This window comes from Gekko japonicus, unplaced genomic scaffold (assembly GCF_001447785.1).
Source record: "Gekko japonicus isolate JY-2015 unplaced genomic scaffold, Gekko_japonicus_V1.1 scaffold613, whole genome shotgun sequence".
NCBI lineage: Eukaryota > Metazoa > Chordata > Lepidosauria > Squamata > Gekkonidae > Gekko > Gekko japonicus.
In genome coordinates this window covers 467,835-489,375 of record NW_015164683.1, presented here as the reverse complement: position 1 = coordinate 489,375, position 21,541 = coordinate 467,835, and the positions used below count along the sequence as shown (strand labels likewise).

General features: G+C 41.6%; 1 protein-coding gene across 1 annotated transcript in view; it reads right to left on the bottom strand.

Moving 5' to 3' along the window:
- RYR3 (ryanodine receptor 3) overlaps positions 1–21,541 on the bottom strand; it is a 366,192-nt gene that overhangs the window by 266,743 nt on the left and 77,908 nt on the right. Inside the window, exons 18-22 of the mRNA XM_015409322.1 lie at positions 18,862–18,864; positions 18,113–18,273; positions 15,280–15,445; positions 8,332–8,418; positions 7,204–7,430 (exon numbers count right to left, since the gene is read on the bottom strand). Coding sequence (XP_015264808.1) covers positions 7,204–7,430; positions 8,332–8,418; positions 15,280–15,445; positions 18,113–18,273; positions 18,862–18,864 — 644 coding nt within the window. The remainder of the gene's footprint in view (positions 1–7,203; positions 7,431–8,331; positions 8,419–15,279; positions 15,446–18,112; positions 18,274–18,861; positions 18,865–21,541) is intronic.

Here is a 21,541-nt window from a genome sequence, read left to right as displayed (position 1 = left end):
CAGAATTACTGGCAAATGGCTTTCTCTCTTGATGAAGACACTTCTCCTGCTTGCCTCCTGTGTGGGACTAACGTGTACCTCAGTGGCTGTTGGTAGGAGTAACGAAACGGCAGTTACCTTTGTTTGTAAGATGGCTGCCGTGTGGTTGTTTGTTTAAAATGTTTCCCCATAAGGTTTAATGGAGCTGTAGTTCCAGAGAGGGGCCTGCAGGGGTATCACTCACTGGGTTGAATGGAGCTTCTTCATCGGCTGGACTACAGTTCCCAGCTGCCCCAAGGCCAAAAAGTGTGGGAAAGGGGACTGTCCCAAGGGGCAGGGCAGCATCAATATAGACTTCAGCCCACCAAGGGAGAAGGCAGTCTTCATCCTACAGGAGGTTAGGAGATGGTCCTGCTGCCTGTGCTGATGAGGCTGTCCAGGCCACAAGCCAGAGATGTGGGGGAACCCTGGGAGGCAGCAAAAATTCAGCCACTCCACAGTCGGCTGGACTGGGGAATGAATGGAAGGTAAAAGTTGTACCTTTGTAAGATTCTGTAAGGGAAAATCTTGTCTCACTAACCTGTTAAGTGTTCTTTGAGGGAGTGAACAAATGTGGACAAGGAGGACCCAATAGATGCTGTTTACTTTGACTTCCAGAAAGCTTTTGATAAAGTTCCTCATCAAAGGCTCCTAAGTAAGCTCAATAGTCATGGGATAAAAGGACAAGTCCTTTTGTGGATCAAAAACTGGCTAATTAATAGGAAACAGAGTGAGTATAAATGGGCAATTTTCTCAGTGGAGGGTGGTAAGCAGTGGGGTATCACAGAGAACAGTACTCAGTCTGATGCTTTTTAACTTGTTCATTAATGATTTGGAGTTGGGAGTAAGCAGTGAAGTGGCTAAATTTGCAGATGACACAAAGTTGTTCGGGGTGGTGAGAACAAGGGATGATTGTGAGCCACTCCAAAGGAATCTGTCAAGGATGGGTGAGTGGGCATCAATGTGGCAAATGCGGTTCAGTGTGGCTAAGTGCAAAGTGATGCACATTGGAGCCAAAAATCCTAACTACAAATACACGTTAATGGGATCCAAACTGGCAGAGACTGACCAAGAAAGAGATCTTGGTCTTTATGCAAGATATGTTGGAAATGCGGAAAAAATATAGGGACGTATTTTCACATGTGGTGGTGATGCGTGAAAGTGGAGAAGTATTGGAGAATGATAGGAAAGCTTATTCAGGACATTATGAAATTAAAAATGACTCTAACCCCGGAAATAGCACTATTAAATATGGTACCGGAAGAGTATCCACAAAATGACAAATACTTATTAACATTTATAGTGACTACTGCTAGGATATTGATGGCTAAATATTGGAAAAGTGAGATTTTGCCAACAAGAGAAGAAATTATATTGAAACTGATGGAGTTAGCAGAAATGGACAAACTAACGTTAAGTCTTCAAGGGAAAGATGGAGGTGTATTTAAAAAAAGATGGGAAAGAATGTATATTTGGATCCAAGGAACATGGGGATGTATGGATTGAAATATATATCTGAAGAAGTTTATGTAAATATAATAAGACTCAAGTTTTGTAAGAATGGATATCTGTAAATTGGAAAATGATAAATACATGTATATAAAAAAAGAAAGAGATCTTGGAGTCGTAGTAGATAACTCACTGAAAACGTCGAGACAGTGTGCAACTGCAATAAAAAAGGCGAACGTTATGTTGGGAATTAATAGGAAGGGAATTGAAAAAAAATCAGCCAGTATCATAATGCCCCCATATAAATCAATGGTGCAACCTCATTTGGAATACTGTGTGCAATTCTCATCACCACACCTCAAAAAGAATATTATAGTATTGGAAAAAGTGCAGAATAGGGCAAATAGAAAGATTAAAAAGTTGGAACACTTTCCCTATGAAGAAGGGTTAAAGCGCTTAGAGTTCTTTAACTTGGAGAAATTATGACTGGGGGTGACATGATAGAGGTTTACAAGATTATGCATGGGATAGAGCAGGTAGAGCAGGTAGAGAATAAGTACTTTTCTCTCTTTCTCATAATACAAGAACCTGTGGACACTGAATGAAATTGATGAGCAGTTGGGTTAGAACAGATAAAAAGTGATTAACACATGGAATTCACTGCCACAGGAGCTGGTGGTGGCTACAAGCATGGACGGCTCCAAGAGGGACTCCAAGAGGTTCATTTTATCATATGTGGTGGCAGTGTGAAAAAATTATGGACATTTATTTAGCACTAGATCCAGAAATATACTTGTTGAATATGATTACGGAAAGCCTCAGTTATGTTGATACCCAATTAGCCACACTTATAATAACATCGGCGAGAATACTACTGGCCAAATAGTGGAAAACAGAAAAAATGCCCAGTAGGGAAGAGCTAAAGTTCAAAGTTGTTAAATTTAGCAGAAATGGATATGTTAAGCTTGTTAATTCAAGGGAAAGGGGAACATTTCTTTTTGAAAAAATGGTCGAGATTATACAACTGGATAAACAATACTAAGTAATAACAGACTCAATGTAAAGTGTTTATTGATTGATAATGTATTTACATGCTATGTATAACAAAAATGTATAAATAAATATTTTTAAAAAGAGGGAATTGAAGAAACATGCAGAGCCGAAGTCCATCAGTGGCTATTAGCCACAAGATATAGATAGGAACTCTTGGTCTGTGGCAAGTGATGCTCTGTATTCCTGGTGATTGGGGGGTTAACAGTGGGAGGGCTTCTAGTGTCCTGGCCCCACTGGTGGACCTCCTGATGGCACGTGGTATTTTTGGCCACTGTGTGACAAAGTATTGGACTGGATGGGCCATTGGCCTGATCCAACATTGGCTTCTCTTATGTTTGTATGTTCTCTTATGTTGTTTTAAAGGGCATTTCAATAATATCAAGGGGGGGAACCAAACAAGTTGATTACAATTCTCCCATCCCCAATTTTCCATTTTTTTTCCATTGGAAAACTGAATTGAATGTGATACGTTTTAAGTAAAACCTTGTCTTCAAAAGCATTTCACTGATTTCAAAGAAACTATATCTCATAAGAATTTGTTCAGCGTTTCCCCAAATTTCCCATGTTTTTCATCAGATAAACTGAAAAATATCATAAAAAAATCCCCCCCCCCGAGTAAACATTTGGGGGGATTTCACGCATGGCTCCATGATATAGAACTAATTCATGTTTATGTAATTAATGTCACACATATAAGGGTTGTGGCATCTTAAATTTGACATGGATTTGAAAGTGACCCATATATATTATCCTCACATCAAAAAATTTACCAGATCAGAGACAGAAGCAGAGATCAAGCTTTCTTCCTAGTGTGATTTCTTTTTTAATATCGGAGCAATTTTCACATAGATGTCCTTGAAACAAATGCCTCCTGTTGAAACATACAAGTGGTGCTTGAAAGCTGCACCACTTCAGTTTTCTATACTTTAATCAGATCTCATCACAATCAACAGTCATGTACGAGACTTCATATGTTACTGGTTTATATTTCCAAGTCATAGGAAATTCAATCAGTTACTTCTTAAAACTCTGTCTCATTAATCAAATCAACACAGAGCTGCTTAATAAACTCCCTGAGCCAGCTCTAACCTTGTTTCTAAATGTTATTTATACATTGCTAGCTGTGCCAAAATGTAGATGAGGGTATATGTTTGAGTCCCCTCAAAAGTTTTTGGCCAACATGTAAGTTACAACAATGCCATCCTCAGCAGAGGTATCATCATGTATATTCTAATAGCCAAGTTGGCCAAATCTGAATTCTTAAATCCAGAGAGTGGCTGATGAATGCACAAGACATATCTTTCTATAAATATGAAAAATGTTCCAGCTTTGCAGAAAAATCTGAAATCAGAAAATAAATCGGGGGGGGGGGGTTAAAAACCCAAAATTATCTCACGTCCTCTTGGTTTTCATTGTATTACACCTGAGCACTCTATGATGGAAAAGATGTGGCAATCAAGCAGATTTTCTGCACTGCTTGTGGATACACCCCAAAATCACTTTATTTTAGGACAAGATCCTGAGAGAGATAGAATTAATAACACAATGCAAAGTCCCTAATTTTGATACTGCTACTGTCAGCAAAATTTCTGACAGCCTCATACTGGAGAAAGAAAAAATATTTTCGGGGGTAACTCCCATGATTAATGAGGATATAAATAATGAGAACAATGATTGGAATACTTTGCTTATGTTAAGCAAGAGGAAAGCATGCATGCAACTGCATGCTAGCTCTTTATTGGATTACTGTAGGGTAGGAAGGATTCCAAGGGGACTAAGATTCCAAAAAGCTCCTGCTATGTTTGGAGAATCAGAAGAGTTTAGAAGAAAATGGATTTCTATAGTTAATAAATGTTCATCAGATTTAATGGTATTAATTAATTATTCAGAAAGCACAAGAGGAGGTTGGTAAACTCACAGTTGAAATTGATCAAATGCAAGAAAATTTAAAGGGAAAGATGGTTGCTGAAGATTGATACACAAAATAAACAGTTGCAGAATGACATAAAAGAATTTGAAATTAAAGTAAAAGAGAATGAAATCAAGAAATATAGGAGAGACACACATGTTTATGAAAATTCCAGAGTGTATACCGATGGTGCTCAATAGGTATGGAACGTAAGAAAGTCTCTTGGTCTGATTTAAATGTAACTAATTTAGAGGCAGATATGGGGAAGGAATCAATAGGCACATCTGGAGATGAAAGAAGGGATAGAAGACCTTTTTATACAGGAAGCCCAAAAAACGACCTTTGGAAACAAATGCATACACAACACGCAGAGGCAGACGCAGAACCTAGTCATTAATTTATCTAAGAAAGTGCTTACTGAAGTAGAAAACAATGTACTTAATTTGGGTTTAGGGTTTGTGCCAACAACTTTGTATAATGCATTTAAAATAAGAGTGGATTTGTTTCTGTTCATTTGTCAATTGAAATTAAAAATTATGTTTGGTGATGCAGATAATGTGGAGTATATTTTTTTTTGACCAAAATCTTCATTTATGCCATGAGTTCAGGATCCACAGCTAACAACCTTTGAAAAAATGGTGACTAGGGACATAGAAAAGGCTGAAAGTCAACTTTAAGCATTGGCAACAGAATGTAACTACTGAGGAGCATAAAGCTATAAAGGAATTGGCAAGGGATCCCACCATTGTCATTAAACCTGCTGAGAAGGGAGGGGCTATAGTAGTCATGGATGTAACAGAGTATAAGAGAATGGTATATAACCTGTTAAATAATCCAGAACATTATATTAAAATAAAATCAGATCCAATATCCCATATTATGAATATTATTAAAATGACGAGAATTGCACACAGTATTCCAAATGAGGTTGCACCATTGATTTATATGGGGGCACTATGATACTGGCTGATTTGTTTTCAATTCCCTTCCTAATAATCCCCAGCATAGCATTGGCCTTTTGTATTGCAGTCGCACATTGTCTTGACATTTTCAGTGAGTTATCTACTACCACTCCAAGATGTCTCTCTTGGCCAGTCTCCGCCAGTGCAGACCCCATCAATGTGTATCACTTTGCACTTGGCCACACATTGAACCCCATTTGCCACATTGACGCCCACTCACCCAGCCTCAACAGATCCCTTTGGAATGTCTCACAATCTTCCTTGGTTCTCACCACCCTGAACAATTTAGTGTCATCCAAAAATATAGCCACTTCACTGCTTACTCCCAATTCCAAATCATTAATGAACAAGTTAAAAAACATTAGACCCAGTACTGAGTCCTGTGGTACCCCACTGCTTACCACCCTCCACTGTGAAAATTGTCCATTTATATTCACTCTCTGTTTCTTATTAATTAGCCAGTTTTTGATCCACAAGAGAAGAAGAAGAAGAAGAAGAAGAGGTTGGATTTATACCCTGCCCTTCACTACCCAAAGGTGTCTCAGAGCAGCTTACAAACTCCTTTCCCTTCCCCTCCCCACAACAGACACCCTGTGAGGTAGGTGGAGATGAGAGAGCTCTGACAGAAACTGCTCTTTTTCAAGAACAGCTCTTATCAGAACAATGGCTTGCCCCAGGTCATCCAGCCAGGTGCAAGTGGAGGAGTGGGGAATCAAACCCAGTTCTCCCAGATTAGAGTCCGCGCACTTAACCACTACACCAAACTTGTCCTTCCCCTCCCCACAACCTCCAGTTTGCAGACAAATCAAAGCAGTGAAGGGAAACAATTGAGGAAGTTTAAAGTCTTGAAAAACTAAAAGGTGATGTCTTTGTAGATGTCATAAAAGAAAAAGATGTTCATGCAACATTTTTAGTTGCTTTAGCAACCAAATATGGTGTCCAGACAGCAGTGGCTTATGTGATAGGTGGAAAGGAATATCCCAGCACCCACTACAGATACAACATAAGCCATGCAGCTCTATCAAGACCCCCCACCAGGTGATGGATAGTGGCTGGGGTCAATGCTCCCTCTAAGCCGTGGAGTCCTGTGAGCAAAAAGTCTACTTTGTGAGCTCCTGGCATTAAAGTTGTGAGTGAGCAATTTGACTACTGCATAACTTAGTTTGCTTTGGAGCCATCCTTCCTGAGCTAAGACAAAAATGTGTGAGCCGGAGGCTAAAAAACTGTGAGCTAGCTCACACTAGCTCATCTTAGAGGGAACACTGGCTGGGGTGATCCCTCTGGCCGCTGCCAAACAACCGATTGAGGGAAGCTTGGAACTGAAAGTAAATCCTGCTTTTTAAGTTCCTTTCTTTCTCTCTCCGCTGGTCAGCTTTGGACAGGCAATTTGGATCCATGGGTGACATGGAAGCAGGGAGGGGGAACAGGGGCCTGCAGAGCAGCAGGGAAGAAATAAAAAAGAAAGGTTTGTGGAAAAGCAAAAAGGAGGAGCCAGAGCAACAGGGGAAGCAGAAACAGAGACCAATTGAAAAAACATGGAGAGAACAAGGGGGATGAGATCCCCCCCCATCTTCTCCATTTGTGATTCCCACCTCCCAATAAGTATGCTTTGCACTTTCAAACTCTGGAGGAATACTTTTATTTGTAAATAAGAAAGCATTTGATTGAAAGTTTTAAGGCACAAACAAAGTGAGAACATGTTGAAACTTAAATATTCAGCTTGTTTGCACTGAAAAGAAGAATGTATAAAATGGCAAAAAGAAACATACAACTAACATACTTCAGCTGTTCTTAAGGATGTTTCTGCAGTACCTGCTTTCTTCAGGAATATGAAGGGCCATCATCTGCAAAGGTTCCAGACAGTGCACTACCCAGCCGTGGCGATCACTTACTCGCTCAGTCTCTACTTTCAGGAAACTGTTTGGCATTCTGCTCCACACGACTGGTGTGAGTATTTGAACATCCAGTCGAGGAGGGCACTGGGGAACAGGGTTTTTCTCTTCACTTTTAAAGATTGCTGCTGATAAAGGCATGGTGTTCTGTAAAAACAAAACACATGGATAAATGTAATCTCAAATTAAAGTTACTATTTCATGGTATTGTTGATTATGAAATATTATTTTAATAATTCTAATGTATCAGTTAGCTTTGGTCTACTCTATATGACCAAAAGGTTCATGCAATCCAGAATTCTGTTTCCAACAGCAGCCCAACAGGTCCCAATAGAAGTTCATAACTAGGACAACATGTTAACACTCTTCCTTGTTTGTCCCCGGTATATATATGTGGAATACTAGATTGCTTCTGCAGAGCTGCCATTTAATTGTAATGGCATTATCATAGGTTTCCCAAGTCCCCCCGGGGGGCGGGGCAACCCCCGCCCCAGAGGCCCATTCCCCGGCGCCGCCAAATTGGGCCCCGGGGGGAACTCCTCCCCGATGTGCGCGTCACCTGGAAGTGATGCGACCAGTATTCCCTCTAAGCTGAGTTAGTGTGAGTTAGCTCACAGTTTTTTCGCCTCCGGCTCACAGATTTTTGTCTCAGCTCAGGGAGGATGGCTCCAGAGCCATCTCTATGGCTTTCCCTTGTGTGGCCGTGGCCCCGCCCCCAGCGTGCCTGGCATCGTCACGTCACTTCTGGGTGACGTGCATGCGGCGCGCGCACACCAGACACTGGCCGGGAGCCCCGCGCTCCCGGTGAAGATCAACTTGGCAACCCTACATTATCAGTATATTTTGACATGGTGAGACATGGCAATATTGGAACACTTCAATTTTTTGTTTAAGGTATAATTTCATGAATGGTTTGAGAGGATAAGAGTAAGAGAAAGAGAGTAAGAGACTTCTTACTGATGGACACCCTGTTGATTAATGAACACAGCTTTATTCCTGAGTTTATTTTAAAGCCTGTGACATTTATTCATAGTAATTTAAAAAATACCTTTAATTTACCAAGTTCAAACTGCACCAGGTTTGTGCTCGTGGGGTGTAAAAAAACTGCTGGAAATAATTTTGTGTTTGGTTCAACCTGAAAAATATATTTGTCACAGTTAAAACATAGCATGAGCCTATTATTAACTTACACCAGAGATGTACTGTGGTACATTTACTAAATATTAGAAAAAGACAGCAAATGTATATTGTCATAAAGGAGTATAGTCGTAAGACAGTACAAACTGGGATGAAAAGCAGTACTGTGGTCTGAGATCACATCATCCATTTTAAATTACACTGTTGACTTCTAGGCCAAATGCATGTGAGTTCACGTATGCCTACATACAAACACATACACACAAAGGGATGCCTATATTCACCTCACATTTCTAATGCATAACTGGATATTTACTCAGGCAGTTGAAAGCATGTACACACAAACTTGCATATACCAGTACAGTCTTAGTCACTGGGAGGGTTTCCCACTTTCACCTAGCTTGCTGGCCAGACTTATTTTAACTAAAAGCTCTGCTTGTAAAACAGCCTGTCAGTGTACAGCTTGCTGCTTCTGAAAAGGTGCAGGGTTCAGACATGCCTCTCTCCGTTTTGTGTAGTGCAGCAAACAACAAACACCCAGTTCCATTTGACTGAAGGCCTCTTTATTAACAGTAACTGTAGGACAGGTAACCTGGCTATTGGAATAAAGGATTACTTAATTAAGCTGTTTCTAGCTCTCTAGGCCAGGGTGTTCTGCAGTTTCTTAGTAAGCCCTGAACTCCTGCAGGCTGCTAGCAGAGAGACTGAGAAGAGAAGCATGGAGTCCCTCCTACTAGGGTTGCCAGCCTTCAGGTGGGGCCTGGGGGTCTCCCACTTTTACCACTGATCCCCAGCCGACAGAGGTCAGCTCTGCTGGAGAAAATGGCTGCTTTGAAGGGTGGACTCTATGGCATTGTACTATGCGGAGGCCCCTCCCCTCCCCAAACCACACCCTCTCCTGGCTCCACCCCCAAAGTCTCCAGGTATTTTCCATCCCAGACTTGGCAACCCTACCTCCTACTCTCCTGGTTGCTCTGAGGCCTACTGGGATAGCTTCATAGAGATGCAGTGCATAATACACCCGTCAGTCCCAAAACCTGGATTAAAGCTCAAACTCCCACCAACCTGCAGCCCCCTAATAACATACAATTGGAAAAAACGTGAAACATGATGTCATGACATTAGTATTTTTCCTTCTCTACAAATGGCAGCTGAAGAAGGGGAAGAGCAGCAGGACAATGTTAACGAGATGATACTGTTGGAATACAGCCATGTCTCAGGTACAAAGAAGAAGAAAAAAAGATCCTGTGGGGCAGTGAGCTCTACCTAGACAAGACAATAGGGAGAGTACTTTCTTTCCAAAAGAGTTTCTCCTTGCCTGTCTGCAGAATGCTATTCTTAGACTTTTCTTCTTGAGCAGTCTAGAACACGTTCTCTCCCACTCAGCTAGCAAGGCAGCTAGGTTTATCTACTCTTTTTCCTATCCAGTTTTTTACTTTCTAAATAAACCTCTCTTTACTTTTAATCAGTTCAGTGTACTGATGAGGGGTGTGCAAAAACCCCCACACAACAACACCTGCTATTTGGGGTTGGGGGGGGGGGTTGGGTATATTGAACCTGAAGAATATTGGTATTTTCTGATAACCCTGAATACTGGTATGGCATTCAGATTCGGTAAATATTCAGGATTCCTGAAATGTTCTGGCTCCATTATACCCTATGAGGAACATTATAGACAATGGTAGGGTATAATGGGGAATTGATCTGGGGATAATATTCCTTTATAAGTCAATTAAAACAAAAGTTTTCTGTTTCATAATGTGATCTAATACATAATTCAATTATCATATATTCTTTTTACGAACACCACCTCCTCTTTCTTTCACAGGATAGTGAAATAGTAGTCAAACCTTCTTATGGATCATGCCATAATAATTTCGTGCTATGTTTATTTTACAGACATCACACATTGCACTAAATATAGAATTATTCATTTCATCCTTGACTTTTCTATAACAATCCAGATTGAAATAGAAAGGCTGTCAAAGGGAAGAATATCATAATTTCACTAGGCAATGACAGCTTTTGTAGAAGGAATCTCAGCAAACTCTGCTTAGATTTTAAATACATGGTTGATATAAAATGCAGTCTATTGCTTCTAGCATGGTGTCAGATTTATTCACAATAATGCCTCCAAATGCTTACACAGATTTGATATAATACCTGGCACGAAAACTGATTATGAGGATGTTCTAATGTAACTTCACAGCCAGCTCTCCTCAATATTTATTTTATTTATTATTTATAGGCCTGCCCTTCTCACAAACAATTGGGACCCACGACTGGTAATTAGAAGGGAATCACAGATTTCTGGGTAGAACTTCAAAGAAATAAATGGAAGCATCAGAAAATTTGCCCACAGTCAATACATATGATCTGTAAACTAAATACAAATATATATTGTGGTGTCTACAGTTGAGGACATGTAACAGCCAGAATATATTCTCTAAAGAAGCTCTTATGCTATGGTCATGTTCCAACCACACAGACAAAATTATTTTTAGCAAAATGGCCCCCATTCTCCAGCTAGAGTATCTATAAGAGTGATGCGAAGATGGTGGTTTTACTATTTCATCATGGCCATCACTGGTAATGACCAATAACCAAATCTATCAACGATGCCACTTTGTATTTTAAAAAAATTAAAACACAAAGGAGTGAACAGATCCCATATTTTAGACCTGATCTTTTTCACACTAAAACCCCAGACTCATTCCCATACCTAAGCACAGGGCCGGATTAAGGCCAAGTGATATCCCAAGTACAGCCCAACAATGGTGCCCCCGGCCCTTCCATTGCTTAACTGATATTGACATTAAGACTCAATAAGTGCTGAAGGTGAAGTAAGAGCTTAAAAATTCAGGCCTTCCCCCAGGCCAGACCCCAAAATTATATTAAATGTAAACTTAAAAAAAAATAACACTAAATAGCAGTAAGCAATATAAGCAAATTATTTACTTATAACTAGGGCAATAGAAAAACTGGAAATGTTCAACTCTTTTTAATGCATTTTCAAATAAAATTGTAATAAGGGAAAATGCAAATACAAAAGATTATTAATTTTAATCACCCTCCCAAAGATTATAAGGCAAAATATGATCTGACATCATCTCTACTGAAATTATGTGATCTTGAGAGCATACTGCTTCAGTTTTGAAAATCCTCTTTCTACAGAAATTAATGTTGGTAGACAATTAAAAAAAAGATATTCTAATGTCGAAATATCATTATTTGTGCAAAACAAAATGTCTTTTATTCCATTGCTTTCTAACTTTGAAGATATATAGCATTTCAATATATACAGATCAAAAGATGCAAAATAACGCTTATTGTTGCCTACTTATAACTTTACACTTAAAAAAAAAATCTTCTGCTTTTTTAATTGCAAAATCTTTGATTAAGTCCTTAAAACTAATCTGGTATAACAAATTTGCTTTTATACTTAGCTTGTCTTGTCATGTAGTTATCCCTGCTGCCCCCCCCTCCCGTGGTAGTGGTTCCACTGCCTATCATTTATTATGATTAACCATAACAGGAAAAATGACTGAGAAAAAAATATTTCATTTTCAAGGTGCCCTCTTTTCCTTGGTGCCCTAAGCACGTATTTATTTTTCTTAATGGTTAATCCAGGGCTGCCTAAACACATAAATAACAAGTGTGTGCAATCTGATTGTGAAGTAGTCCTAAACCCCCAGCAACCTAGCCAATATTGCTACACTGATCTATGCAACTGTCAGTACTAAAACTTTAAAGATAGGGGTGTGAATTTGGTATTTACTGAGTCGAATAAATTCCTGAAAAATACCTTATTGGTATTTTTGGGGTATTTCCAAAGCTGAATCAGATTCTCTAATATGTAATTTGCTACCGATATAGACAATTCCAATTTTATCCCCAATATTATTCGGCTTGGCTCAGCAATACCGAATAGCAGCTTCTCCTGACCCGTGGTTTAAACCACAGAGCAGGAGAAGCCTGTCAGCCAGGTCTATGTGTGGTGGGGAGAGACATAAGAACATAAGATATGCCAATGTTGGATCAGGCCAAAGGCCCATCCAGTCCAACACTCTGTATCACACAGTGGCCAGAAATACCAGTGCCATCAGGTGGTCCACCAGTGGGGCCAGGACATTAGAAGCCCTCCCACTGTTGACCCCCCCCCCCAAGCACCAAGAAGACAGAGCATCACTTGCCCCAGAGCCCCTATCTATACCTTGTGGCTAATAGCCACTGATGGACCTCTGCTTGATGGTCCATGCTTGTAGCCGCCACCACTTCCTGTGGCAGTGAATTCCAAGTGTTAATCACTCTTTGGGTGAAGAAGTACTTCCTCTTATCTGTTCTAACCTGACTGCTCAACAATTTCATGGAGTGCCCACGAGTTCTTGCAGACCTCCCACTTCATGCTGATCTTGGGACCAGCTACTCCTGGCCCGTGGTTTAAACTGCAGGGCAGGAGAAGCCTAACACATAAAGGGATTGTCCCTTTAAATGAGTTTTGCAAGCCACAGCATGAGTGAACCCAGAAGAAGAAGAGTTGGTTTTATACCTCACCCTTCACTACATAAAGGAGTCTTGGAGCAGCTTACAATCATCTTCTCTTCCCCTCCCCACAACAGACACCCTGTAAGTAGGTGGGCCTGAGAGAGCTCTGAGAGAATTGTGACTGACCCAAGGTCACTCAGCTGGCTTCATGTGGAGGAGTGGGCACTCAAACCTGGCTGTCAAGGCACCCTCACTTGCAAGTGGCAGGGGAAGGGTGATACTGGGTTCACTCATGCTGCAGCTTGCAAAACACATTTAAAGGGACCATCCCTTTAAATGTGTTTTGCAAGCTGCAGCATGAGTGAACTCAGGTTCACCCTTCCCCTGCCACTTGCAAGTGAGGGTGCCTTGACAGCCCCTGAGCTGGCCATGTTTCCTGCACGTCCTAACCCCAAAATCTCTTAAGGGGATCCCCAAAGATGGGAGAAATAGGCAAGCAAGCTGAATTTCCCCTGAAATTGATCCGGCCCCATGTTAACATTGCCAAGACAGTTGTGACAATGAGAGAAAAAGAAAACAAGAAACAATAGCAACAATATGAAAAATGGAAGGGCTGGGAGGGTGAACCCACAAGGCAGAGTAGCTGGACAGCATGGCAGGGTCGAATTTTATCCCCCAGCTCGGGCCTGCAATGTGCAACATTATAAAACTTACAAAAGTAAAAGTTTTATTATGTTAAATTGTTCTTATAACCACTGATCTCCTGTTCAGGGTGTGGGTCCAAACCCTCCCCTAAATGGGTTATCAGTACTGCCAAAGCTGACAGAACTATCTTCATGCAGCATGCACATGGGCAGGTCCTAGTGCACATATGCACAGCCTAATACTGTACAGAAGAATATTTGGCAAGGGCTCAGTAATCTATGTCTATAAAAGAAAGTCCAGGCCAAACCCCTGGATCTAGAAACACGAAATTCGGGGAGAGTGCTCCTACCATGACGTAGGTGCTGGCTAAAAAGCAATTTTTAGAAATTTGACCCCTAAGGGGGTAAAAGGGGTAAAATGTGCTCCCCCTATTGATTCCTGTCTGGCTGCCAAGCTACTGCTTCCCTGCACCCCCCACCCTTTGATTGGACAGCTGCAGAGCTCAGTGTTCTGAGGTAAAAAAAAAAGTTACAGGGGACTGCAGAGAGCTAATGACAGTTGAGGAAATCAAGAGTGGCCAACCGCCTGTGAGTTGAAGCAAAGCTGTTGGCCCAGCCTCTCTGATGGCTGCCAACACACTCCCCCCACCTCCTACACCTAACAGGCGGTTAGGTCAGGTGCATCAGTGGTTGCAGGGTGCTTAAAGCCATGAGGGAGCCCGCCCCAGCAGTAATGCCTTAGTGATTCTGCAGGCCCCACCTCCACAGTGGTGTCTCATACTCCCCCCCTCCTCCTCCTACACTGGACAGGCAGCTGCCTGCCAGGTGTAGGAGAGGAGGTGGGATGCTGCTGGCCCAGCTTAGCCACACTCCCACCCACAATGGAAATTTACCCCAAATTCGTACAAAGCTGGTTTCCTTTATTAGGTTATTTAACTTCTCACAATGTGGGTTCTAGAAAATTGGTTCATATGAACTTGCTTAATATCTGATTGCTCAGATGGTGTTTTGAATACGTAGTTATGTCCCACTTCTTAAATGTAATGTAAATGAGAGACAATTTTGTAAAAAAAAAGGGGGGGTATGTCTTCCCCCGAATTCAATGCCCAGGCCAAACCCCAGCACCAAGAAACCCAACATAAGGGGTGCATTCCTTCCATGACGTCAACCCCCCCAAAAGAGATTTCTGAAAAACATGACCCCTAAGGGGGTAAAAAGGGGGCAAAATGTGTTCCCCAAATTGTTTTCCATGTGCCTGGCAGGCTGCTGCTCTCCCCCCCCTCCCAAATTGGTCAACTGTGTAGCTCAGAGTTCTGAGGTAGAACCTCAGGAGTTGACTTAATAGATGAATGCTTCTTAAATGTTGCCTGCTACAGAGTGAGCTCACCAAGCAGCCTGGTGATCCTAGCACCTGAGGGCAGAACCACCAATGTGGTCTAGAGAGAGGTCCTTCAGTAGAGAGAGAGAAAAGTACGTATGTCTCACCATTTTTTACACTACAATCTTCTCCATTAGAATTCCTACAATAAATGTCACATTTCAAACTTCATATCATCAGTATTATAACTGGAATTACGGAAGTTAAATACCATAGTATACATAGTGAAGCACTACCATGAGCTCAAAAATGTATCCAATTATTAATGACCACTGTACACTGATAAAGGAAGGTTAATCATGTTTCATTCCTTTGGAATATATAAAATTGAATTTTCTGAAAAAACACATACCTGGTAGAAAGTTCCCAGCTCCTTTCCATTGGCTGTGAATGATAACATTCCAGTAGCCAATTCAACAAGACATCCAATTTCTAAATCAACATTACTGCGTCCTGATCTCTGTGAAGTAACAGTTGGCTCTCCTCCCCAGACCATGTAGCAATTGCTACGTTTTACACTAAAAGGAATCAATAAGAAACAATTAGCAGATGTGGAGACTAAGCACCATGGAGACTAAGCACTATGAAAATACATACTTAAAATATTTTTATTTATTTTAACTTTTTGATTTCTACACCCTATTACAGGCCACATTACAAAAGAAAAATACACAATAAAATTCTTCACCAAAATTCCAACTAAATAAAAATAAGTGGTAAATGCTCATTCCTATATAATAATTTAAATCTTGTCAATAAAATCCAGTCTGGTTTAGTGTTTGTAAAGATCCCAGCTGAAGGGACTTCTATAGATGTTAGGGCTTATATATGTACAGGTTATATATATACTTATGTATGTACAGGTTCCCTAAATGTGGGGATGCATTAAGAAATATGGGTGTGAAATGAGTTTCTAAAGAAGGAGTCCCTGACTTAGCAGGGGCCCCCATTTGTGTGGTCACCGTGCTAGGGGGCTTGTCACCATCTTCTCAGCATTGCTGCAACCAGTGTGTCTTGAGCAAGCCCTTCTGCCATTCCTCCACCCACCCAGCTGGCTTGGAGGGCAGAGCCAAGCAGGCAGACATGAAGTGGCCAGTTTCCCCTCCAGTGTGCCTCCTCCACTTAAATGCTGCCCTCCCTGAGCCTGAGCTACATTCCATCTCAGCCGCTTTCCCACCCAACCCTCACTTCAGTCGCATGGATTTTGGCTTTTTCATGTTTGTGATTTTGGGTTTTTATTTGTTGCTGTCACAACTTGCTATATGGTTTTGGCACTGGGCTGGATCCTTTAGGGGAAAGATTGGGCCTGTGCACCCATCACCCCAGTTGGGGGCTCCATTAAGGGGCCTTTGGGGCATGGAGTTAAGGAAGTGTGCCCAGCTTGGGGGCTGCTCTCTCTCCCTGCCCCCAGGAGGCAGGGGGAGCACAGGTGTTCCCATATCACTTTTCATTGCATGGATTTTCATTGCATGGCAGGCGGGTCACTCAGTGCCTTGAATCCATTGCCCTATGCCATGCCAAAGCTCTGCAGCTGTAATCAGTAAAGTTGTGGCCTGCCCCACACATAGTGTTGTCTTGGTTATCTGCCCAGCACCCAGCCATCCTTTCACTCGTCTCCCCACCAGCCCAGCTTCAGGGTCTCTTGTGCAGCCCTGTTTAAAGGGGCTGCTAAAAACAGCCAAAAACAGCTCAGCCCACAGGGAGCAGTCTCACCACCGGTCCAGATTCAGGCTCTCTTATGCCGTCCCATTCCAAGGGGCTGCACAACAGTTCCCAACATAGCTGAGCCTGTTGGGAGCTGTCTCCCTGCTGGCCCAGCTTTGGACTCTCTTGTGCAGGCCTGTTTAAAGGGACTGCAGAAGAAAGTCTGAAAAACAGCTGAGAAGTGGGAGCAATCTGCCCCCTTCTCGCAGCTGTTTTTTGTGGTTTTGCTGCTGTCCCCCCCCCATTTTTTTCTTCTCTGGCATACTGGACCTGAAAAAATCCTAGATTTCCAAAAAATCCCAGATCCAAATACTTTACCAGTATTGGGATAATGGATTTTTCAGGAATCCCAAAATTTTGGGGGGTCAAATAGACCTGAACTGAAAAATATCAAGGGGGAAAAAAATGCACACCCCTGCTCATGGCTGCTAGCATTACTGCCAGGCTACTGCCAGACTGCTGTCCGTTTCCCTCTTCCTTTTCTTCCACCCAGTTCCACAGTTTTGTCTGCTCAGCCTGATCTTCCCTGTAAGGATGTAGCAGGAAATTTTTTAAAAATCTTCCCTCTTTTCTTTTCCTCTTTTCATACTTTTCTCTCCCTTCATTTCACTTTCTTCCTTTCATGATATGCCTCCCTTTCTCCCCCCTTCTAATCCCCCCTTTATTTGTCAGTCTTGGTCTCAGTTCCTTCTCATCCCTGGTAAGCAACATAGAACATACTTAATAGTAGTATATCAGCAAACCCTTCTCAATATTATGAACAGAAGTGGGAGGAGTTAATATTTTCCCATGATCTATCAAAGTAGTAAAAGGATGCTTCCCCCTTTTACATGTACCATAATGGAAAGTTAATCTGTTTTAGTGGTTACCCCATTAGATTTAATTACATTTTAAACACTATTCAGGCAATTGTATTGGAGGGACATCTAATATCCCTTTGTAAATGCTACTTTGCTACTGTGGACATAAAAAGTATGTCTGCATTTTCAGTCACTCAGCAGTTCACATTATGCTACACGGATATATTTATTATAATGAAACTATAATTTTTGGAATTAGATATGTATTTGGACTCAACAGAAATTTGCCTTCTAGATCAAAGTGGGCATGAAATTCACTGGACATAATTGAGTGAAAATTATCAAGAAAGAAGAAAAAAAATATCTTGGATAACAACGGCATCATAAACAAGGTTTTAAAAATGTTAAGACCTTTCTAAACATAGGCTTGAATCCACTAGAAACTGTCCACAGATGGAAGGGATTTCTGACCATGGAACATGGCTTCCCTGCCTCTCCTTGCAGTCCACAATGCCCCTGCCTGATATCCTGCTGCTGGGGACAGGGGACTCCCCAGGAAGAAATGAGGGGATATTGATCAAATGTGTCCTGTCTAGGGCATGCAGAAATTCTCCAGAGGAGCCAAGCCGCAGATAAAAATTAAACATGGGTAATTCAACAGGTAATTTCTAAGTGCCAGACCTTTCGTGAACTCTGCCTCTTTCATCTCCCAGAGTAACAGTAACTGTGCAGTTCTTATTTAAGTCAAAATGTTCACTGTAAAAGTGGTAGTCAGGAGTTACCCAACCAATCCACACTGAAGACAAGTCTTGACCAGCAAAGATCCGCACTGAGTAATAGTACTGAAACAAGCAAAATACAGTGAGCATATCAGAAGTAGCAAATATAAATATGAAACTTCTAAAAATATTTTAAAATGAAAATTATCATGGAACATTTTTCAAAAAAATCTCACTCCATGCCATAGATAAAAAAATAAAAAAAATTCATAACAAGAATATAAGAGAAGCCAATGTTGGATCAGGCCAATGCCCCATCCAGTCCAACACGCTGTCACACAGTGGCCAAAAATACCAGGTGCCATTAGGAGGTCCAACAGTGGAGCCAGGACACCAGAAGCCCTCCCACTGTTGCCCCCCCCCAAGCACCAAGAATACAGTGCATCACTTGCCCCAGACTAAGAGTTCCTATTTATACCTTGTAATAGCCACTGATGGACCTATGCTCCATAGGTTTATCTAATTCCCTCTTGAAGCCGTCCAACTTGTAGCCGCCACCAACTCCTGTGGCAGTGAATTCCATGTGTTCATCACTGTTTGGATGAAGAACTACTTTCTTTTATCTGTTCTAACCCAACTGCTCAGCAATTTCATTGAGTGCCCATGAGTTCTTGTATTGTGAAAAATGGAGAAAAGTACTTCTTTCTCTACCTGCTCTATCCCATGCATAATCTTATAAACCTCGATCATGTCACCCCTCAGCCGTCGTTTCTCCAACCTAAAGAGCCCCAAGTGTTTTAACCTTTCTTCATAGGGAACGTGTTCCAACCCTTTTATCATTATAGCTTCCCTTTTCTGCACTTTTTCCAATACTATAATATCCTTTTTGAGGTGTGGTGACTGAGTCTGCCTCAATAGTTTTTGTTCATCAGTGTGCCTACTAATAACAGTTTCCACCAATTTACCCAGTATCGACATCAGACTGACTGGCTTGTCATTTCCCAGATCTCCTCTGGAACCCTTTTTAAAGATGGGAGTAACATTAGCTACCTTTCAGTCCTCAGGAATGGAGGCAGATTTTAAGGAAAGATTACATATTTTTGTCAGGAGATCCACAGGTTCACATTTGAGTTATTTCAGAACTCTTGGATGTATGTCATCTGGGTCTGGTGATTTATTAGTTTTTAAGTTGTCTATTAGTCATAGGACCTCCTCTCTCATCACCTCAATCTGACTCAGGTCTTTCAACACCCCTCCGAAATCAGCAGTTCTGGAGTGGGCAAGCACTTCTCATCTTCCACAGTGAAGACAGAGGCAAAAAATGCAGTCAGCTTCTCAGCCATTTCCCTATCATCCTTCAGTACCCCTTTTACCCCTTGGTCATCAATGTATAAAATTAGTATAGCTGGCTAGGCACTGAACATCTATTCTTTTTTATATCACTGCAGAAATGCTGCCAAAGCTCATATTCCCATGGCTCAGAATATGAGTTTCAGGAGTTCATAATGCTTACCCTTAATTACAAAAATGAGCATTTCAGGCTTGACATGTTCTCCATCTTGAATATACAATCTAAACCAAAGCAAAACTTCCTCCAACCTCACCCTCTCCCCACTCATGACACGATAAACAGACGGCCATATAGCAGTAGTGGCAGTGGACCAGCCAATGGAATTACGGGGAAGTCATTCACTGGCTGATTCTCCGTGTTCCTCTTCTTCCTATTGCCTCAGTGTATTTTAGAAGTAAGGGTCAAGGAAATGTAGTCAATGGGACTATTTGCATTTGCTGGTTGATCACTTGGCTGGTTAGCCACCTGGTCACCACAGAGCAGCAAAAGCTGCAAGATAAGAGGGGATGATGTGGTTGGCATGGCAAGAGAGAGGTAGTTCAAATTTACTGGAGTAGTCATGAGTAGCTTTCAGGAATTACAAGAAACTGGAGAACTCAGAGAGTATTTTTAAAGAAGAGTTATTCAGTGCCACTTTTAATTTTCTCATACAAGCCAGGGTGTATGTGGGGGGATGCTCAACACTAGATGATGAAAATGGATATACTTTGCACCACTTTTTTTTGTTCAGTTTTCACTAAGCATCTTTGTGCCCAATGGTATCTTAAGTACATGAGTTGGGGGGCCAAATGTTACTTTTCCTAAAGGTAAGCAACTTCAGGAGGGAGCAATTTGGAAAAGAGAAGAGGAGATCAAAGGGCTTTTAAAACTTTCCCCTGAATTCCACTTTTCTGCTGCAAATAGAATTTTACCATCTTCTACTTCAATTGTACTACCTTTGAGGAGCCAGGTGATTACAACCTCCACACTGTTTAATAGCCAGGCATTTCCACTCTAATACCCCTGAACAGGCTACAGTTGGTAGGAGCCAGGAGGACAAGGCCTGTCTCTAAGTGGCAATCATGCCTCTTGAGGTTGCTAAATAATGTAATGCTTAGTTACTGATGCTTTTGTTCAGATTTCTGCATGTTTCAGCTTTCTGCAATCCCAGTTCTATCACCCTCCTTGTTATGTGTATCATCCTGTTGATTGCATTACCTTATAAACTATATAATCCACTTTGAGTTTCTGTGAGACAGGTAGACTATAAATCATGTAAATAAATAAATGAATAAAGAATAATAATGTTAACTGACATCAATATATTTGTCTTTTTTGTAAGTCCCTTGTTGCTGCACCCCACTAAGGAACAGGCTTGTAGCTAAGAGGTGCTGCTAGCCCCGAGCCTCTTGTTCAATAAGCAGGTTCCAGCAGTGACCAGAAGCTCTTATCACCAGCTTTGGCTGCTGACCAGCTGCAGCTTTCCCTGGGCGTGCCCTGGTTACATGTAGTTTTAGTAGTTAAATTCTATGATACCCTTGATGAATGTCCAGAAGCTACAACTGATACAGAACACTGCAACCAGAATGTTGAGGCCCCAGTCCCACACTGCTGCCCAGTTTTTTTATTTATTTATTTTACCCGCGAGCAGGCTCAGAGCGGATTACAAAGAGCAATAAGTACCCACGCATAAAAACATAAAAACAGTAAAAACAGTAATTATCAACACACATAAGGTGCTCAGTAAGAAACAAGATGGTCACCGAATAAAATTACAAGATAGTATCGGTCTTTCATAAAGGTGGTGTTGTCCTGTAGTTGATGTACAACCAGTTGGTATACGGCGCCACACAGTATTCTGGCAGATCTTCCATCCTCCCTAGCCCCATTGTTACCCACACCGTTTGTGGTGCTGGCAGCGGTAGTGGCGGCCCCTACGTAAAAGCCTGGCAGAAGAGCTCCGTCTTACAGGCCCTGCGGAACTGCAGAAGGTCCTGCAGGGCCCTGATCTCCTCCAGGAGCTTGTTCCACCAGGTAGGAGCCGCCACTGAAAAGGATCTG